Consider the following 19,577-nt stretch of genomic DNA (forward strand, 5'->3'; position numbering starts at 1 on the left):
CTGCTAGCATGCTACTTCCCATTAATCCTTCATGAGCCATTTAATGCAGACCTTAATCACCCTTCATAGGATTCTGTAACTGTAATTGCCTCACAGATTTTATTTTAATTTTTTTTTAATGAAAAGTCTCAGTAAATCTCAATTTGATGATGAACTTTTAAACAGTTTCTCCAAAGCAGTAGACATGCTCCTGTTTCACTGCAGAGAACTGGAGGTAGCTGTCCAAGATATGACAAACATAAAAGAATATTTCCATTGCTTGAATATTTAAAATTCTTATTTAATTTTATCCATTTTCTGACAATATCGTTTCAAATGATAATCTCTCATTCACAATAGCAAAAGTACGTCTTATGTAACAACGTGAGCATGACATTTATAAATGTGTAAATGTAATTTCAGCCTAGATACAGAGGCCTGTGATAACGAATGAATGGGTGGATACTAACATCTTATGGGGCAAGTCATAAGAAATGAACTGCAGCAATCAAGATTATAAATATCTCAGTATCTCTGGTGAAACCTAAGCCATCACATCATTATGGCTTTTAGAAGGCTTTTACATCCCTCCTAGATTGACTGCGTGGTACATTACAGCCTGATAAACGATTGAGGAAACAGTGTTTTAAAATGTCGTGCCTTTCTGGTGCCTGACAAACATTGGGAAATGTCACCACTCGCTTCTGCAGTTCCTGTCAGCTAAGGTCTTCTGCAGTTTCCTAGGAACAGCATGTACACCATTAATATTAGACAGGTCGTCCAATTAAAGATGACTACCCACTGCCATTTTCAGGTCAGGCTGTATTTGTACAGTAAAGACAGTAATTTTCTAAAGTGTAGGGACAAAAAAGTTTAGCACCTACTAATTATATATACTATGAGTCAAGGTAATGTCACGCCACTAGTCATGGTCTAGTGTCAAGTAGTAAACCTTAAAATGTACAGTATTTCACTCATGGAAGTGCAAGCCATATGGAAGAAAAAAAAATTAACTACTGGAAAGTTTAAGTGCTTAATGAACTGTTTTGCAAATCAGCCTCAAATACCTTTAAAAACTACAGTCCTTCTTCTGCTTTCCTGTATTTCTTACAGAAAAGCTGGTAATGTTCCTGAAATAACAGACTTAGTGTTCTTGATTACTTACAGTTGCTTGTCATCTTTAACAGGGCAATCAGTAAACCTTTCTTGTAGATAAATGGCATGGAAAATCTCAGAACCCCTGCTGGCAAGAAATTCATTCACTAAATGTGATTGAAGGCTTTCATATGCTCCACACTTTTGTTAGCAGTTTAAAGAGAAAGAAATTCTCTGGAGATGAACTACACAGAAAACCAAAGATTAGAAAATGGATTTCTCCTCTGAACATTAAAAAAGACAGGGAAAGAAGAAAATAAATGAGGAGGTGAGATAGGAAAGTGAAAGAATTAGAAAATTTAGATTTCTCACGCCCTGTATACTACATGTCCGCAACCTGCCCTAGCAGCATTTCAAAAGAAAAGCTCATCTCTGTGACTTGCGTGAAAATGGCATTGAAAGATAGAACCGCAATGCAGTATTAGTTTCTAAATCATTGTATAGGCCTTATATAATTTTAGAGCAACATTTACTAAGATGTAGCATTGGTCTAACCTTGCTGAAAAAGAAACTACTGGAAGCTTCACAGGTGGCTTACATGAAAGCAGAAACAGGTCAACACTGAAGGCCTTTGAAAAATCCAATCTTTCACTTTCTTGCCATTAACTGCTAGAAAATACGCTGAGAAGAAAGCAAGAGGAAAAGAAAATCAAGGCTTTTTTGGCAATCTCCTGCTTTAAACAAACGTACATGTTTTTTAAGAGCTATGATTCAAGAGTGCTCTCAAGCTCTTTCTGGAAATTTTCATATTTATTTGAACACTACTGCTTAAAATTAAAGTTAACAACGAAGTCTGTACAGCCCATTAAACCCGGAGTGAAAGCTCAGAAAGAACAGCTATGTTTCTGCTGGCCTTGACATGTACAAATTAAGATGCGACCTCTATTCTACTCAGTATAAAGTCTGTCAGTTGGGCTTCAAAATAGGATCTTATATGTCTTTGCGCTGGAAATTAAATTCTCCAGACAGATTACCTCATGCTCAAGATAGTTCTTTCCACCAAAATGTTCTGCGTGACTCAATGCTTTCTTCAGGTTTCCAACAGCCCACTCTCACTCCTGCAGCTACAGGACTTAGCACAGCCACCCACGAGAAGTGGGCAAAGCATCTGCTCCGCTCCTGCAGTCCCCACCTACAGCTCCTTGCTGGCACATCCCAGTGCTGATCTTCCCGCAACACCCTGTGCATGCACCGAAGCATGGCACAGTGTCGCACCGAGTTCGGTATTTCGGGTAAAGCCCACTTGCTTTACCAGAGAGTAGAACGGTTTTTGCCTGCTAGAGTTGCGCTACTGCGCATGAACTGATGGTGCTGTCCAAGAGAATTGACGATGATTCTTTAAATCATAACAAATTGTTTGGTAAGCAAATCAAGTTTACTCATTTAATCAAAGCCCTTAACTTAATAACGCTGAAACGTGATATGCGCAAACCCCTCATTTTGTGTAAAAGCGTTAAAAAGTGCTCTCTGAAATTCAAAGCAGAATTTAAAAAATCATCAGAATTTTAGAAGTAACGAATAACCATCCATATATACAACTGGATGAACCAGATTAATTTTACATTGCGTTGCATTTTTCATGCTCTAGGAAAACTGAATATGACTTTGCATTTACAGAATTCATTACAGCGGCAGGTATCATTAGCTCAGCATTGAAGATGAGGTTCCTCAGAAACCAAACGTGAAATGAACTGTCCTGAAGCACCCTTAACAGTCAGTGGCAGAGCATGAGACAGGTACAGTTTTTCCACCTCCCAGCTTTTTCTCTCACTGCTAGGAAAAAAACCAACTCAAACCATACCCTGGGATTCTTTGTGAAGTACAGGGATGACCACTGAGATGCTGGGTGTGGGACACGACAGATTCAATTCATCTTTTCCACTGCGCTCAGTAAGAGGGGGGGCTTTTCCATTTATAACTATGTGTGACCATTCTCATTTCAAAGACACTCACTGTATCCCTCCAGTTTTGGTTGGCACGTAGAGCAAAGATACTTTTTTAATCCGTCGTCAAAACAGACCTTCTGATGAAGAGAAAGTTGATATATAACTCAGCCGTGTATTTATGACGGTTCCTCATCAAGTTCACGTAACAAGCTTTCTCTTCTCAGCAAACTCTAGAATTGGCTTTTTCACTTCAACTACAAGTACCTGCCAGCCATCGGAGCACTTCAAAAGCACTGAGCTCGTATCTCATTCCTTTTGCATGTAACAAATATATGAGAAATTTCAAAGCTAAACTAGTTCAAACGCCTGCTACCAGCAGGAGACACATTTGGGCTCTGCTTTTTCTCATCCCAATTTCATGAAGAGAAGAAATAAAAGCCATAAATAACCCAGATCCCAGACTCTAAAGTCAAAGAGGTAGGCAGAAATGCTGGACAAAATAAGTGAGGAAACGAAAGCAGCTCTCCCTTTTTACTGGAAACAAACAAACAAAAAATCAACGAAAATGTGTAAATAATTCTTTTCCAGTAAGTTATACAGGCCAAATTCAGCACTGCCATGTGGCTTCCCTCTGCCAGATGGGTGGCCCAAAGTTTGGAAGCGCAGGCAGGAGCTCGCTCAAAGGCTGTTTCCAGGCGGGAAGCAACAGGCGCTGTGATTTCCCCAGCAGTGCCCAGAGCAGAAAGCAAATCTGAAGAAGGCTGCAGGAGTAAATTCAGGTCAGGATTCCTCTCTGTCGCACCATGCCCCAGCTCTCGCTGCGGTTCAGGAGGAAAGATGCCCAGAGAGGTTGTGGCTGCCCCCTCCCTGGAAGCGTTCAAGGCCAGGTTGGATGGGGCTTTGGGCAACCTGGTCTGTTGGAGGGTGTCCCTGCCCATGGGACTAGATGATCTTTAAGGTCCCTTCCAACCCAAACCATTCTATGAGTCTATGACTGGGGCAGCTTTTGGGGCTGCGCTGCCCTGGGCCCTGGGATGCACCAGCATGTGCAAGGGAAGCGCTCCCACAGAGTTCATCTTCACCAGGCAAAACTCTGTCCATTTTCCCTCCATAAAGGAGAGCTATTTATGACTGGAAAGGATGACAATTCCCATCACGAGGACTTTCTGGGTCCTAGGGAAACATACTTTCTGTGCTTAAGGATCTAGGAATAGCTGGTAGTGAGCCCCCGGGCTTCCTTCCTTGATTTCCAGGAGCCTTTCTGAAGCATCACAGTGGCACTTGTTACTCCACCGCGGCTGCACTTAGCGGATGCTCCTTCTTCATTGGTGACTGGAACATTATTTTATTCCGTTGCAGTTTTGTCACAGACTGACACAGTGTGAAAAAACCTGTGGGCTGCAGATTTGTGACTCAGGCAGATGATGCTAAAGCGCATTGGTCATTGCTAACAGATGGAGAGGGATAAAATCTCCCCCATAAATGTACATCTGTAACAAGTCCCTCCTGGAGACAGCATGTTACAGAATAGCAGTTTCATTTGCACTGGCATATTTATTTAGCTTCTCTTGCTTAGATGAGCCCTAATATTTACTGATCTTTGCTTCTGTGATTATTGGTCATGGAGTTTACAGAGTTATAAAGTGCCCTTTTAAAATAAACTACAGTAAGAAAGATATAGGCAAACTGCGAAAGCTAATTATGTTGTTACCTTGCTCCTTTGTGGAAAAAAACATGAAAGATTTACTTGTGATGACTAACAGAGGATGCTATTTACGTCAGAATCTAAATGATCTATGTCAATGTCCTCAGAAACCAACAAATGCCCATGTAGCTTTTTTTAGTCCTAATACTATTTTAGCATCACCCTTTTGCAATAAATAACTTTAAAAGACAGAATTCTGTCATTTTAGAAGGTAGGGTTTTTTGCTTGTTTGTTTGTTTTCCAGAAAAACTGCAGCTGCTCTGTAGGCTTAAAACCCTGGTAAACTGTGTGAAACCTCTTATTGAGATCTCTTCTTTTGATGCCAGCAGTAAATCTTGATTGTACTTGTTCTTGAGATAGCAGCAGTTAAATCAGGTCAGTAGGAAGCAGAAGAAAAAAAAAGAGATTAAATGCATAGAGAGTGATTGGTAGTCCAACACTACATCTCCAAACGTTGCAACACCTGGCTTCAGAATTTTTGAATTGTATGCAAAATTTTATTTAGAATTGGTATTGTACCTTAATGATTTATTTATAGCCAGTTTAGGTGGAAATGCAGACCTGGATACGTGGAGTGGGTCTATCTATTCATACTCATGTATGTTTGAAACATAGATACCCTTTAGAAAATGCCCCTCTATATCATCTTAAACACTAAAAAAAAAAAAAAAAGTGATGATTCCTAGTAAGACAATATAAGGAGATGAAGCTAAACTGGTGCAGAGGCTAATAAAATCAAGCGTGGTGCGTAAGAGGAACAAGTGAATCATATAACAGCTTGTTGACTCAAGAATAATGATGGAGATGACTGAACCAGACATCCTTTGTCTCAATAGCAGATGGAACTGGATTCAGAAGGCTTTTAGGCAATGTTTTGCCTTTAGATGAGGGAGCTCCAGACAAACAATCCCATATGGATACAGACCCCGACACTGCAAGCCACAGCACAGCTGCATAGCTGCGAGACACAGAATAGCCTTCATAAGACAGAAAAAAATGCCTAACAAAAAATCTGTAACGGCTTTTAGGTCTGCTCAGGGACAGACATCCTAGTGTCCTAAAAACAGACAGATTTTTTCCTCATATAGGGAACAAACACAAAAGTTTAGTATTTTCTCAGCTCTCCTCAGAGCTTCCACTGGGTTTTCCCATCAAAATGTAATAAGACAGTTCTGCGTTAAGAGAAAAGAGAGAGGGGTGCCCATTGTCCATACAGCGAAGGACAACACATTTCTCAATCCTGTCCTTGAACAGCACCGATAAGTGCAGAAAGTGAACAGGCGGCTGGGCAACTAGGTATTTTATAATGAGCTCCATGTATGGCAATAGAGCTTTGTGCAATTTGATATAAAATGAGGCTATCCAGGGTTTGTTCTAACCGCAAGCAAGAAGGTTAGTGCAAAGAAAGAAGGTATGTTCCTCACAAAAGGGTGAATAATAGCCACTTCCTACAAGTATATCTGCTATGCCTATCAAGCACATTAAAGTGCGATGACCAGCAGGATCAGAAACTGAGCAGCTCTTCCTAGCACTGTCTAATTATTTTTTCCTCTGATCAATACAAAAAGCTACAGCAAATCCATCTTTTGTGGTCCCTTTCATCTCACTTTAAACTTTCTTTCTCTTTTATGTTACTAGCAGTACATCACACAAGCTCTTTCCTGCCGATGCAGGAGAAAACATCATGTTACTGAAAATGTACACGTTATCTAAGGGCAAATTCTTTCACCAATAAGAGTCCAAAGGGCTTTCGTTACTGCTATCAGTGGTACCTGGCATCAGTTTGAGTGTGTGCACCACAATTCCTGTGTAGTCATTTATATTTTTTAATAAGTGTAATGAAACACCAGGAGCTGAAATATTTTGTCATACTTCTGCAATTCAGACCAATATTGAAGCAGTGAAAGTGAGAGGAAAACTGTGCCCTACCTTCCAGGTGTAGAAGGCTGGAGAGGTATAATGAAAAATTATAATGAAATCTGGCACTTTTTTAAAAGCTGATTTCATGCATTTTGTACCTTTATTTATTAAGAAGTATTCTGAGATTGTTGCAATTACTTTTCTCATACATACAGTCATTCTTCATGGCTAGAGACACCGTGAAGTAGCTAACTAGCCAGTCCACAGAGGAGAGCATAATAGAGGCAAAGGCATCTCCTGAGAAACCCTACAGCAACACTTTCACTTTGAAGTTTCAGGCATTTGGGACTTTTTGAGAAGAAAAAATTGTTTAATGAAGAGAAAAGGAAGTCTAGGCAATTAGGAAGAAGATGTGGTGTCTGATCCAATATGCATTTGACTAGCTCTTAATTCAAGGACAGTAATTCAACAAACAGGGGAACAGTACTGGGTAGTATGGATGCAAAATCTTTTTCTGACACTGTATACAAGCACTTCTCTGCTCTTATGTGCGTATCTGGGCATGTACATCTTACAAACACCCACAAATGTCCCTCACTGAGAGACTCGGGCACCAAGGAGGTCGTCCCCAGGTCATGAAAATATTTTTCATGTTTCTGTTCACTAACATCTTCTTAGATCTAAAGCACACTTCTAATTTTAACTAAAGAAATTGCATTTGCAGATATTCAAAATCATATGAAAAGACAGATTTGGCACAGTTCACAAACAAAATCAAAACCACATGACTCCAAGGGAGAAAGAAACTCAACCCTTTAGGAAGCGACCCAGTATTCCCTGTCTTTATTAACCCTCTTAAACCTTATGATTCAGTAGTTCATTCTCATTTAATCAAACAATGTGAAGGAAAAGCCTTTTTTATCAAATTATTATATTTTTGCAGTGAAAGACAAACTTAAAGCTACTTTGATTGTTCTATAAAATATTAGCCATACAGTCTTTGCCATAATTTCTACTTCTTTTTTATATGTATTTTACTTAACTTTCTCTTTCATCCTGGGTTTAACTTTTATGATCACAGCGTGATGACTGCCAAAACCATGTTTCAGTATATTTTTTCCAGCTGTCTGCTGAGCCATAAAGAAGAAAAAAAAAAGTTACGAAATGTAAAATAATCCAAAAAAATGTGTTCAGATTATAGGAACACAGAGATGGGAAGGCAAAGTGACTGAAGATTACCACGTTGTCCATTAAAGACTGCACTTAATGAAAGGCAACAAATTTGGGAAAGAGCAACCAGTGTATAAAACTCGGCAAGACATGCTACTAACCCAGCAGGCAGGAACAATACTTTTCTCTCCAAAACATCCAAGTGATACTTGATCTGACTGAGATTTTCTTCTAACAATAAAGACTTCTGGTTTTATACAACAAGACATTCTCCCTTTTAACTTCACTAGTAGCAACAACTGCCATTGAAATGACATTGAGAGCTCAGTTTTATGGTCTATTCCCTTTATTTAGGACTTGAACCAGTGAGGCACATTAAACGTACGCTTAACTTCAGCCTATCAGCGTCAGAGGGGTTAGTCTGGAACGCAAAGTCAAGTTCATGCTCAGGAGTTTGCCAGAATAAGGCATTACGGTCTCATGCAAAAGCAACGATATTGAGAAGAGATTTTCCACTGACTCCTGTGAATTCTGGATCTTTATTTCTGAAAAAGTTTTTTTCTGCATGCAATTTTTCCATATTTGCTTTCTGTCCACATTTAACTATTAATTTTTTTTTTTTAAGCAAAAGCTTTTTGGCTATTTATAAGTTATCTGGGGGTAAAAACACGTAAGCCCTAGAAAGACAACATTTTTTGGCAAAGATATTTTCTTTGCATTTGTGTGACAGAAAACAGATTAATTTTTTCATGTTAAAATTCTCCAGGAGGCCTGTTTTCACCGAGGCCTTCTCTTCAAACCAGATATGAACCAATAGATTTATAAAAGCTTGAAAACTCCATCTTGCAGTAGGCAATATGAAATTTAGAATCATGACACTATTTGAAAAGCTACTAGAAAAGGTGCACATAGAGTATCAGTGCTAGGCCCACGGCTGTAGAGGGGTGTTGGTGCTTAACTGCCTCCTCCGCAGGCTGCTATCTGGTAACCACCTGTAGAAAAGCACACTGAGGTTAGTACAACACTAAGCCTTTCTCTTATTTTGCTTAAAAAGGGAGACAGAAAGCATAATTACATTTATATTATACTATTGCTGTGCTAAGAGAAGTATTTCAAGCTCTTCAGTGTTGGAGTATGATGCTTTTTTAGAGAGGGAAAACAAAGGAGCCCTTGGCAATAAGGCTCTGCTGGGAGCAAACGTGTGCTCGGCTCTCGGGGTAATCTTTATCTCCCCCACTGGACATAGCAGTCTACTGCTGTAACCCAATAAAAGCAACAAACTCAAAACTGAGGTTTGCTCATAAGGTATTTCACGTCGGGAACAATGCTGTTACCACATCTCATGCTATTCAGAAAGCCCCATTAGACCCAAATAATGAACTCAACGTGTCAAAGGAAGCAGGACATGAGGGCAAACCTAAGTCTTTTATGGCAAGAGAGGAAAAAAAAACCAACCCAAAAATCCAAGAGATAACTTCAGGAGCCGCAGGAGTTTCCCAACTAGGAATGGCTCCCAGACTTCCGTCGAGATGATGTTCTCTCATGGCTGCATAACTTACAAACACCAAGCTAAAACGTAACACTGTGCAAGGTAGGAAGCCAGCACATATCAGGCTTTCTGAGCTACGTGTTATACACGCCTGTTATGAGCAGTTCACGCTTTGGCTTACAGCTCTTTCCAAACAGGCAAAAATAGTCTGACTATGGTGTTTTTTCCCAGAAAAAGAAAAATGCAATTTTAGATTGCTTGACATTGGTGAGTGGCTTGAAATGCGTATACAAATATGAAAAAAATCTGTATAGTTTACTGTATTGATCACTAAACAAAGGCATTTTTAAAAAAAACCCATCAGTCGGAGAAAACAGCCCCCTTTCCCAACACGTACGCAAGCACAATTACAAGGGATAGTCACAGCGCAGAAAGCCACGCAGGGATCTTAACCACGGGTTACTCAAAGCTGCCACTCCAGCAGCGCCAGGCTTTCCATGTGAGTATTAATATCGTTATCACGAATCCTCAACAATCTCCATGACAGGACAGACACCGCTGTGCTGCCACTGAGCAAACAAAGATCGTACCTGCTCTCGGAGCATTTCCTACCTAAGCAAGAGAAGACAACAGAAGCATATGGCAAGCATAGGGCAGGCGATGATCTCACCACAGATCTCATTAACCCCTTTTCCTCCCTTACCTTTAGGAACCACTGTCACAAAAAGTAAATACTACGGAGAGAACTGAACTAAGGCATCAAACCGAAGCCTCTGGCACTGTTGTGGGGAAGTTATTTGCTACCACAGATGTCACTGCGGGAGCAAGCACAAGGAAGGTGGTTTGAAAATTTGCTCAGTGGACAACAGAAGTGATCGTTAATGGCTCAGAAATGCAAATTAATATTTTAACGTTTACTAGTATTTTGGCAGTTAAAGTCTCAACAGGAACAAAACCGAGTACCAATCCTAAATGATGCTTTGGACTCAAAGAACCTCCAAAATAGGTAGAATAAGCAACATCTAGCTCAAATAGATAACTGAATATGAATACATTTTTTCTTAAGGAACAGTTAATTTTGCAATGTAATGAAAAAACCAAAGAAACACAGAAGCTTTTGTAAGAAAAGCAAGATTGTCCAAAAAGAAAATCAGTTAATTGTAGTTAGTATAAAAGCAGGTGAATACTAGCAGAGGAAGAAATACATAGCGCTCACTTCTCATCCCACTGCAGTTGTTCCTGTTGTTCGCTGCTGATATGTTTTCACAAAGCAAAAATTTGAGGGATGTTATTAATAACATTTTTGAAATCTGGGCAGCTGTACTGCAGAACTCTTTCTTCATGTATTTTCGCTACAGAAGTACACTCACAGATGTCAATTTCGTATCACGTTGATGCGCATCGGAGAAAGCAGGATGACACGTGATGTTCAGATGCTATTTGCTTATCATTGGGCTTTATAGCTGTACGTTTCTATTTAAAGAAAGGAAGGAAATGTGCTATCTTATGGCTTTATTTTAGGATTGCTGAATTGTGATTACACCCACACAAATCCACCTACAAAGGAAAACACAAGTTTTATGAGAAGCAATACCACACCTAGTGAATATAATGGTTTTTTTCAAGTAACTTAGACAAAACTAGAGAAGAGAGTGTGTTTTCATTATGCACTTTATGTGTAGTTTCATTTAAACCCCATTAATATTCTAAATCTCAACAGACATGAGTGAAAGACAACTTTTTTTTTTTTTTAAACCAGGTAAGTGCAGAAGACAGAGAAATTGGCAAGGTCTATGTGGATATTTTATAGTCTCCTGCCAGAAGATTTTGCTCTAAAGTGTTCTTCAAGGTGTAGCTATTTATTTTTTAAATAACTAACCCCTGACACCCTTTGTAGACTGTTCCCCAGTCTGATGAACCTTCCAGGAAATTTTTCTTTATCACTTTGACCACTATAACAATTCCTTGCACTGAGCTACTTGATATTCGTGTCAGTTGATCTAAGTTTCTCACTGCCATTTTCTTTCGCTTCTCCTTTAATTTATAACCTGCAAAACATCTTCCAAGTCTATGCGAGTACCCCGCCTTGGAGAAAAAAGGGGGACAAGAGAGCATGAAAACAATGCCTGCACTGGCTTTCACAGCTGAGTGCCAGATCTGAAGCAAGGTTCCAGGATGAGGCCGTTTGAGCCAGGAACGGCCGCGCTGCTCGGAGGGGCACAACTCAAGGGTGACGCTACAGCTGGCCAGAATTACCTGTGATGCCCCAGAGGAGGCTTAGAAAGGCAGCAATCACAAACGGGGGAACACCTTGACAAGACAGCACCATCAGCAGAACAAAGTGGACTTGCTGTTCACAGTCTCCTACTGTGGCTTATATGGATCGAACCCCTCTTCCCAGGCAGAGTTTTAGGCCTTTTCCTTCAATTCCATCTCTCTTACAAAGCAGAAATCCTAGCTAGAGCTAGCTGAAGTCTCTTTTTCCTAGGAGTGAATGACTTAAGAGACTGCAAGCATCCTGGAGAGCCAGTATCCAAGGACCTGTCAAAGGAAACGGTCCATGCTGCAACGATTTTATTTTTAAACTGAATCTGCCTGTTAAATTAATCAGTAAGAGAGTAAATGCTGATATTCAAATTTATTACGAGAGTTCAGGGTCACATCTTTCTTAACACAGCAATTAAAATCTATTACAGTTATTGAGTCTGCAAACTCAAAAAGTAGTTCCGGCCTTTTGAAGGGCTGGAAACATTAAGTCATGAGCAAATTTAACATTCTGCAGAAAATGGAAATGTCTTAGCACATCTGAGATTTGACAAAGCAATGTCAAGCCAAGCTACTTCAAATCCTGTGCCAAATTATCTATGAATTGAAGAGGGATCATTGCCTGAAGTTATCAGACTCCAGTTCAATGCTGCACTTAAACCCGTTTCTGACAGCGAGCAGAAAAGTAGCCTGAACTAAGTTTAGAGAAGAGATGGCACAGAAATCACCATACTGGTTCACAATGGTGATTCGTTTGTCTGTTTATTTTAACTGCAATACTCAGTTTTCAATAAAAGGAAGGCCCAGATGTTTGAAAGTGCAAAAACTCCACACTTCAAGTGTATAAACACATATGTAAGAAGTACGTTGACAAGACCTGGGTAAGTAACATTGTCCATTTTTTTAACGTTTTTTTCATTACATGTGGCACTAGCTGTATTATTTCACAGAGAAAGAGGCTTTTGCTCTTTGGAAGTTTGCCAGGCTGGACTAGTTGTTACAGTTCAGTTTGGTGGTTTTACTCTTTTGTGGTTGTACTCTTTTGTGGTATGGGATTGCTCTATTACTCCCAGATCTGACTGCAACTAGTTATCCGTTATAAAGGAGTAACAGACACAAAGATGGTGGCCACAGCGGAGCATGGGTGGCAGGACACCACAGTAGCAGCACACTACTGGTGTAATGAGCACCCATGTAACACTGATGTGCCTTCCATAAATAACTCTGAAGATACACTGTTTTCAGTGACACTACATTTCAGAGCGCTAAAGAGCAAGACAGATTTCCCTCAGAGCACATTTTCTGAGTTAGACTGTATTGGGTTTGTGTGGTAAGGTCTTGGTAGTGGTGGGGCTACAGGGGTGGCTTCTGTGAGAAGCTGCTAGAAGCTTCCCCTGTGTCTGACAGAGCCAATGCCAGCCGGCTCCAAGATGGACCCGCCCCTGGCCAAGGCCAAGCCCATCAGCCATGGTGGTAGTGCCTTTGGCGTAACAGAGTTAAGAAGGGGGGAAAAAACCACCAAGAGCATTTGCAGCCAGACAGGGGAGTGAGAAGACATGAGAGAAACAACTCTGCAGACACCCAGGTCAGTGCAGAAGGAGGGGCAGGAGGTGCTCCAGGTGCCGGAGCAGAGATCCCCCTGCAGCCTGTGGAGAAGACCATGGTGAAGCAGGCTGTACCACTCCAGCCAATGGAGGATGACGGTGGAGCAGATATAGACCTGCAGCCCATGAAGGACCCCATGCCAGAGCAGGTGGGTACCCGAAAGAGGCTGTGACCCCATGGGGGACCCATGCTGGAGCAGTTTGTTCCTGAAGGTCTGCACCCAGTGGAAGGGACCCACGCTGGAGCAGTTTGTGAAGGACTGTAGCCCGTGGGAAGGACTCACATTGGAGAAGTTGGTGGAGGACTGTCTCCCATGGGATGGACCCCATGCTGGAGCAGGGACAGAGTGTGAGGAGTCCTCCCCCTGAGGAGGAAGAAGTGGCAGAGACAACATGTGATGAACTGACCGTAACCCCCATTCCCCGTCCCCCTGTGCTGCTGGGCGGAGGAGGTAGAGAAATTGGGAGTGAAGTTGAGCCCAGAAAGAAGAGAGGGGTGGGGGGAGGTGTTTTTAAGATTTGGCTTTATTTCTCATTACTCGACTCTGATATGATACATAATAAATTAATTTTCCTGAGTTGAGTCTGGTTTGCCCATGACAGTAGTGGGTGAGTGATCTCTCCCTGTCCTTATCTCAACTCAGGAGCCTTTTGTTACATTTTCTCTCCCCTGTCCAGCTGAGGAGGGCAGTGACAGAGCAGCTTCAGTGGGCCTCCAGCCAGGGTCAACCCACCAGATGTATTTTTCTGTGGAATATAGGAAATTTAGATTTTACTTTGGCATCAGTATTCTATGCCTGGAGATACTGGATACTGAACCTGCCACATTTTGCTGGCACAAATTCCTAATGCTATTTTTTTCCTCCACAAACCCTAATGTGGGTAATTTCACAGAATTCTGGAAGCAGAACATTTGGTAGCATACCAAGCTAAACTCCACTTCTTCTTCAGAGGGCCTGCTCAATGCAAGTTGCTACGCTGTCGTACTAGCAACAGGCGTTCAAGGATCCTGACAACTTTGTCCTCCAGCTAAGCAGGGGAGGCTAGGTATGGGACTTGGGATCTCTTCTACTCTCCGTTACATGGTGCACTTCAATTGCCTTCCAGAGGAATTGCACTATACCTGCATTTTTTAGACTATGAACACTGACATACAGCAGAGAGAAGACAGAATTTGCTCACATATGCCCTATAGTATATACGGTAATCTACCAGAAAAGCAAAGATTTAGACACGAGGAAGAGAATCTATGACTTGTTATTACCGAACCTAATGCACTGTGCATAATTTGCCCTCAAATCTCCCCACTGGATCTATACGTTGCAGAAAGTATCCACAAAGCAATGAAGCAAGTTTGAGACAGTTCAGCAAGCCAAAAGCGTACTATTAAGGTTTACATAGTAGCTATATATCCTATTTTACATTGCAGTGCACACAAACTTCATTTCATCTCATACTGGGCTTGAAGCAGGTATAGAAAAATACGCTGCTTCTCCTTTAAAAATTGTAAGGCTGTGGTACTATAAATCTTTTCATCAACCATTTCATATATATGTGGCGTTGCATTAAGATGCATTAATGTATGTTTCTCCCAAGAACTTCCAAGCACTCATCTTCCTTCAGAAACACCTGGGGGGGGTTTAATTTATCTTACCCTTTTAAAGAATGTTAGAAATGGAAGAGAGAGAGAGGGGCATATTTAAACTACTAACTTGGAGGAGAAGCAAAGAACGCACTTCTAAAAATATTCTTAAAATGAAGAAAATACTTATAACATGCTAAGATTTTGCTCTGGACATCACTGTGGAAATACAAACGCTGCTGTGCTCCTGCAACACTTACATGTCCTTCATTTTGGGGAATGGGAGGCCAGGATTTCCTGAGGTTAAAATACAACGCAGAAGATAATCACACGGGACTTTTTTCACCAAGTCAAAATATTTCAGAAGTTATTGCGGACTTCAGGGAGAGTTAAGCTAAGCTGCTGTAAGAGGTTGATTAATAAAGGCAATTATAGAGAAGAATACAAGACCAGGATAAGCTACCGCAGGGCAGACAGTAAGATGAAATAAGAAATAACATACCCTGTCAGCCTCTGAAAGACACCAGTTCAGTTCTGCTGCCAGGCTTGTACGCGAACAAAGGGAGACGCCTCACAGCATCGCAGCGGCTGGAAAACAGCACTTGGAAATTCAGTCACTTACCCAGAAGGCTATTCCATGATTCAAGCTGATGTTTTTGGGAACAGCAAAGAAATACTTTGAAGAAATTGGAAGTCTTCTGAAGTGAAGGGGGAGAAAGAAGGAAGTTACGCTGCATGGGACCCAGAAAGAGGGAGGAAACAGGCAGAGGGTGCAATCCTGGCAGCCTGCGCTCAAGCAGCGCGCTCTTCCGGAGCCAGAGAAATAGAGGCGCCGGGTGCTGAGCGACCCCCAGACGGGCGGCCCTCCAACGAGCGGTGCCTCAGCACTGCACGCCCCCGGCGATGGGACGCTGGCCCGTCCAGTCCGAGTGCCGCGCTCAGACTCGGCGACAGGCAGCACCGGGCCGCAAAGTTAATGCTTACGTGACCTCCTAAAACCTAGTGACCACGGCACCAGCTTCCCGTCATCGTTCACCCTGTGAGACCACACCACTCGGAGCATCCTGCTGTTTTCACATCATCTAAAATTGCAAAGAATTGTTATGCTGGTAAGCAGAAGTAAAAAAAAAAAAAAAAGGGGGGGGGGGTGAAGAAAAAAAAAATTACAAGCCTTCATTGGCTTCTCATGCCACAGACCTAACAAGACCAACAGGCGCTGGCCCAAGGACAAACGGGGAGGGCACACTGCTGGGAATTTGCTCATATTTGTTTTCATAATTTCATTTCTTAACTTGACTATTACTAGATGGTTTTCCTGTCTTTTTTTTTTTTACATGATTATTTTCTTACTTCATGTGTTCACCTTTTTCTCATAAACCATCTCCTCACTAAGTTTACACAGTTTATTACTTTCTCTCTGATGAGGTATTCCACACTGAAAAGTAGTTTCTGTATGTGACCCGCACCACTGCTTGATCCTAATCCTTACCCTTTGGTTCCTGTCCATCCATCCTCAAAAGTATTCCATTTGGCACACTAATTAACATGTGTTCACAGGAGACCTGTTGGACACCCAAGACAGCAGCAGCAAAGTCTCCCAAGGTACTGCCAAACTAATATACTTCCATTTATTCCCTTTATGGCCTTGGCAAGTGGTGAAGTAAAACTACTGCTTAGACTCCCAGAGGACCATAATGGTTTTTTTCAAGCGCTAGGAACTGATGGAACATCGCATGCACTGGGACAATGATGGGACGTGCATTGTCCCAGTTTATGTGTCAAAAGGTGAAATTGTTCTAGCTGCTACCTCTACAGGCTTAGTGCTTTAAAATTACACGCTGCTCTTTCGGAACAATCTTTAACCTTCCTCTATTACATTTTTCCATTATATCCATCATCACAGTATTCTTAACCCTGAAAAAATATCTTGCAACCAATTTATACTTCCACTTAAGTAGCTGTGCAGTGCACAAGTGTGCAACAGCCAGCTCATTTTTCCACTGTTGTGTTGATTTTACTACCCAGGAACAATGCATCTATCTTTGTTATAACTAGAATAAACTCAAATTAAGGAAAAAGTATCCTTCATAGTGATGTTTTGGTCAACAGTATGGACCATAGCTATGTTTCAATTACAAATCACTCTCAAAAGTCAAATTAATAACAAAATCATATATACTGTGATTTCACTTTTACTAGAATTATGAAGAGTTTTGCCCAGTTCTTTCTTCTTTTGATTATTCTAAAAATGATAATGCTTAATAATTAACTAAAAAGGCTTCTTAATTCATTGTTCGCGTTCCACTTATCAGTGAAATGTAATTCCATAGAGTGTATCTACAAACACTGATTATGATTCCTGGTTCCTGAGGAAATCCCACCGAGAAACAGGTTTGAAACCATAGCCATGACATTATGACAACTTTATGAGCTGACATGTCAAATGCAGTTCAGCATTTACATGGGAAAAATCAAAAGGTCAGGAATTCCCTTCCAGAGTTCTGATTAAAAAGAATAACATAACAACAATGTAAAGAAGGAAGGAACAGATGAAAACCTTTAAAATTATAGTTAAGTTTTATACTAACGTCCAAAGTTTCCCTTAAAGAAAGAAAACATGAACTAAATCATAATAAATACAATTATATTAAATTTTACTACTTTAATAATTATATTTATTTTAATGATTAGGGAAATTTGAAAAAATCCATTTTAAGAAGTTTAATAATGTAAAGGCATCAACAAGACAATGAGAACATTCAACATCATCTCTTGTGATATCAGCTAGGGACATTATTTCACCCAAGAATATCACAGAAAACCTAATAACTATGTCATCAGCACTGACAAAGCAAGATGTTTCAACAAAGATGTGTTTCCTTACCTATTTTCACAGAATACCTGGATATTACAATACCTCCGATCCCACTGGGAATGAATGCCTCACATTGTTAAAGATCATCTTTCTGTGGGTGTCAACCTCCAGATTATTAGGAAACATAATAAATTCTTATCTGTCCTTGTTAAAAATTCTGTGACACTTCCTTAATGAATGGGGTGTTTATCCTGGTCCTCTCTCCAGATTTCAATTTCAAGAACCATACTGCATGAGGAAACCTTGTAAATGAAGGTGTGACAGCAACAGGACAAGTTTGACCTACCTAAGTGGGTGACAACAGTGATTAAGAAGCAGGTTTAAGCACAGGCTAGCAATACAAATAACCACCCAGCTCTATTAGCATAGAGGAAAACCTCGAATAACATATTTTCATCAATACCATCAGATCCAGTCACTTGACTAAACAAAGTATAAGTATCCTTTCTGGTACAACTGCACTGTTTAGTTATTTGGCAGATGCCCTACAAAGGGATGGGTCTGCGCATCTCTTTTCTGAATAAATTTGTCCTTCACGCATATATATTATCCATATATCAATAATTAAAAACAATGAAATTGTCCTTAATTGTCTTCTCAACTCTTCAGCAATTTTAGAGTCTTGTTTGAGTCTTGCTAAACAGGCTTGCCATGATCCTTCAGAGTAAACACTACTGAACAAATCTCACAACACGGACAGATCTTTTTAACTGGCATCAAAACACTTCTTTCTCTTTCGATATAGCCTACAGAAAAGCCTTCCTAGAATAGCTGCCACTCAGTAAACATTTTCTGCTACTGCATTATAATTGTTCACATAGCAACACACTAACACTCTTGGGAGAATTTTGTTTCTTTTCATCTAAAGAGCTTTCACAGACCTTAACATTAGGTAGATTCTTTTATTTCTTTTCTCTATTTGTAGAGAAATATATAAAACAGTTAATTCACGATGCACCATATGCCTCTAACCTATCTGTTCTTACCCCTTCAATACATGAGAAAGTTTTAGAAAGTTACCTTTGATATTTTTGTTCCCGTTCTCTAAGACCACTTCCTTTTAAAGTCATTTACATTTTTCCCCTTTGAAATTACTGAAATGCAAACAAAGCAAGCTCTTGACTTGAACACAGTTTAGGCTTAGTAGATCTTAAAGGCTTTTGAGCCCAATGTGAACATTTGAAATTCTGTTTTCTGAGGGTGTCTTTCATTCTGCCACCTACCATTGGTATTCTGGTTTGCCTTGATGCTCTGGTGAGACGGGACAGCCCACGGTGTCTGCACTGTTGCTGATACTGCCCTCACTCTTGCAAGTGGGGCAAGCAGACTGACCTGAGAAACCTCAAAAGATCTTTTTTCTATAACACATAATAACGCTTGAAGTTTTGAAAGACGGGTCAACATACGTGAGGAAATCACCTGCAAAAAGACTCAATGAACAACTGAAGAATTTTGATGCAACATGCAACAAGAATGGCAAACTGAGAGTTGAATTTCAGCTACACCTTCACACTTAAAACTCTGAGTTGGGTAATTTTACATGTTTATTCATTTTTATTAGACCTTATTTACCCAAACTATATTGGGGGGGGAGGGGCATGGGGAATATCTCTTTCTTCAAGGTGAAACCTTGCCACTGGAGAATTATGACCACTCCCAGTATAGAGTCTTGACCAATCCAGGAAATCAAGTAATGCAAATAAAAGAAACAAGACTTGTGATTTTTGACATTTCAAAGTCCAAAAAATATATTTTTGTTTGGTAAGGCTTTGAAAATAAAAAGTAGCTTTGGAAAGGGCTTCTTGCTTGTTTGGTTTTGATGTTTGTTTGTTTGTTTGGGCTTTTATTTGGGTTTTTTTTTTAATTCTCCATAGAGCTTAGTAAGACAGACTGGTTTTTGAAGTAGTCTGAAATTATAATTGCTACTAGGAATAGCCAAGCAAACAGGAAAGGAAATCAATCTGAATATCAATTTTGCACACACTGAAGACCACTACAGCTTTGCTA

At 40.4% G+C, this 19,577-nt stretch overlaps 1 protein-coding gene across 2 annotated transcripts in view; it reads right to left on the reverse strand.

The window, feature by feature from the left end:
* CPE (carboxypeptidase E) overlaps positions 1 to 19,577 on the reverse strand; it is a 60,114-nt gene that overhangs the window by 23,235 nt on the left and 17,302 nt on the right. Inside the window, exon 1 of one of the 2 annotated variants that reach the window (XM_054825031.1) lies at positions 15,318 to 15,447. The exons of the other annotated variant lie outside the window; for it this stretch is intronic. Within the exon in view, the coding sequence (XP_054681006.1) occupies positions 15,318 to 15,432 (115 nt within the window). The 5' untranslated portion in view covers positions 15,433 to 15,447. Of the gene's footprint in view, positions 1 to 15,317; positions 15,448 to 19,577 lie in introns of those variants that run through there. 2 annotated transcript variants of the gene reach the window in all.

Source organism: Grus americana, chromosome 4 (assembly GCF_028858705.1).
Source record: "Grus americana isolate bGruAme1 chromosome 4, bGruAme1.mat, whole genome shotgun sequence".
In the NCBI taxonomy this organism is placed as follows: domain Eukaryota; kingdom Metazoa; phylum Chordata; class Aves; order Gruiformes; family Gruidae; genus Grus; species Grus americana.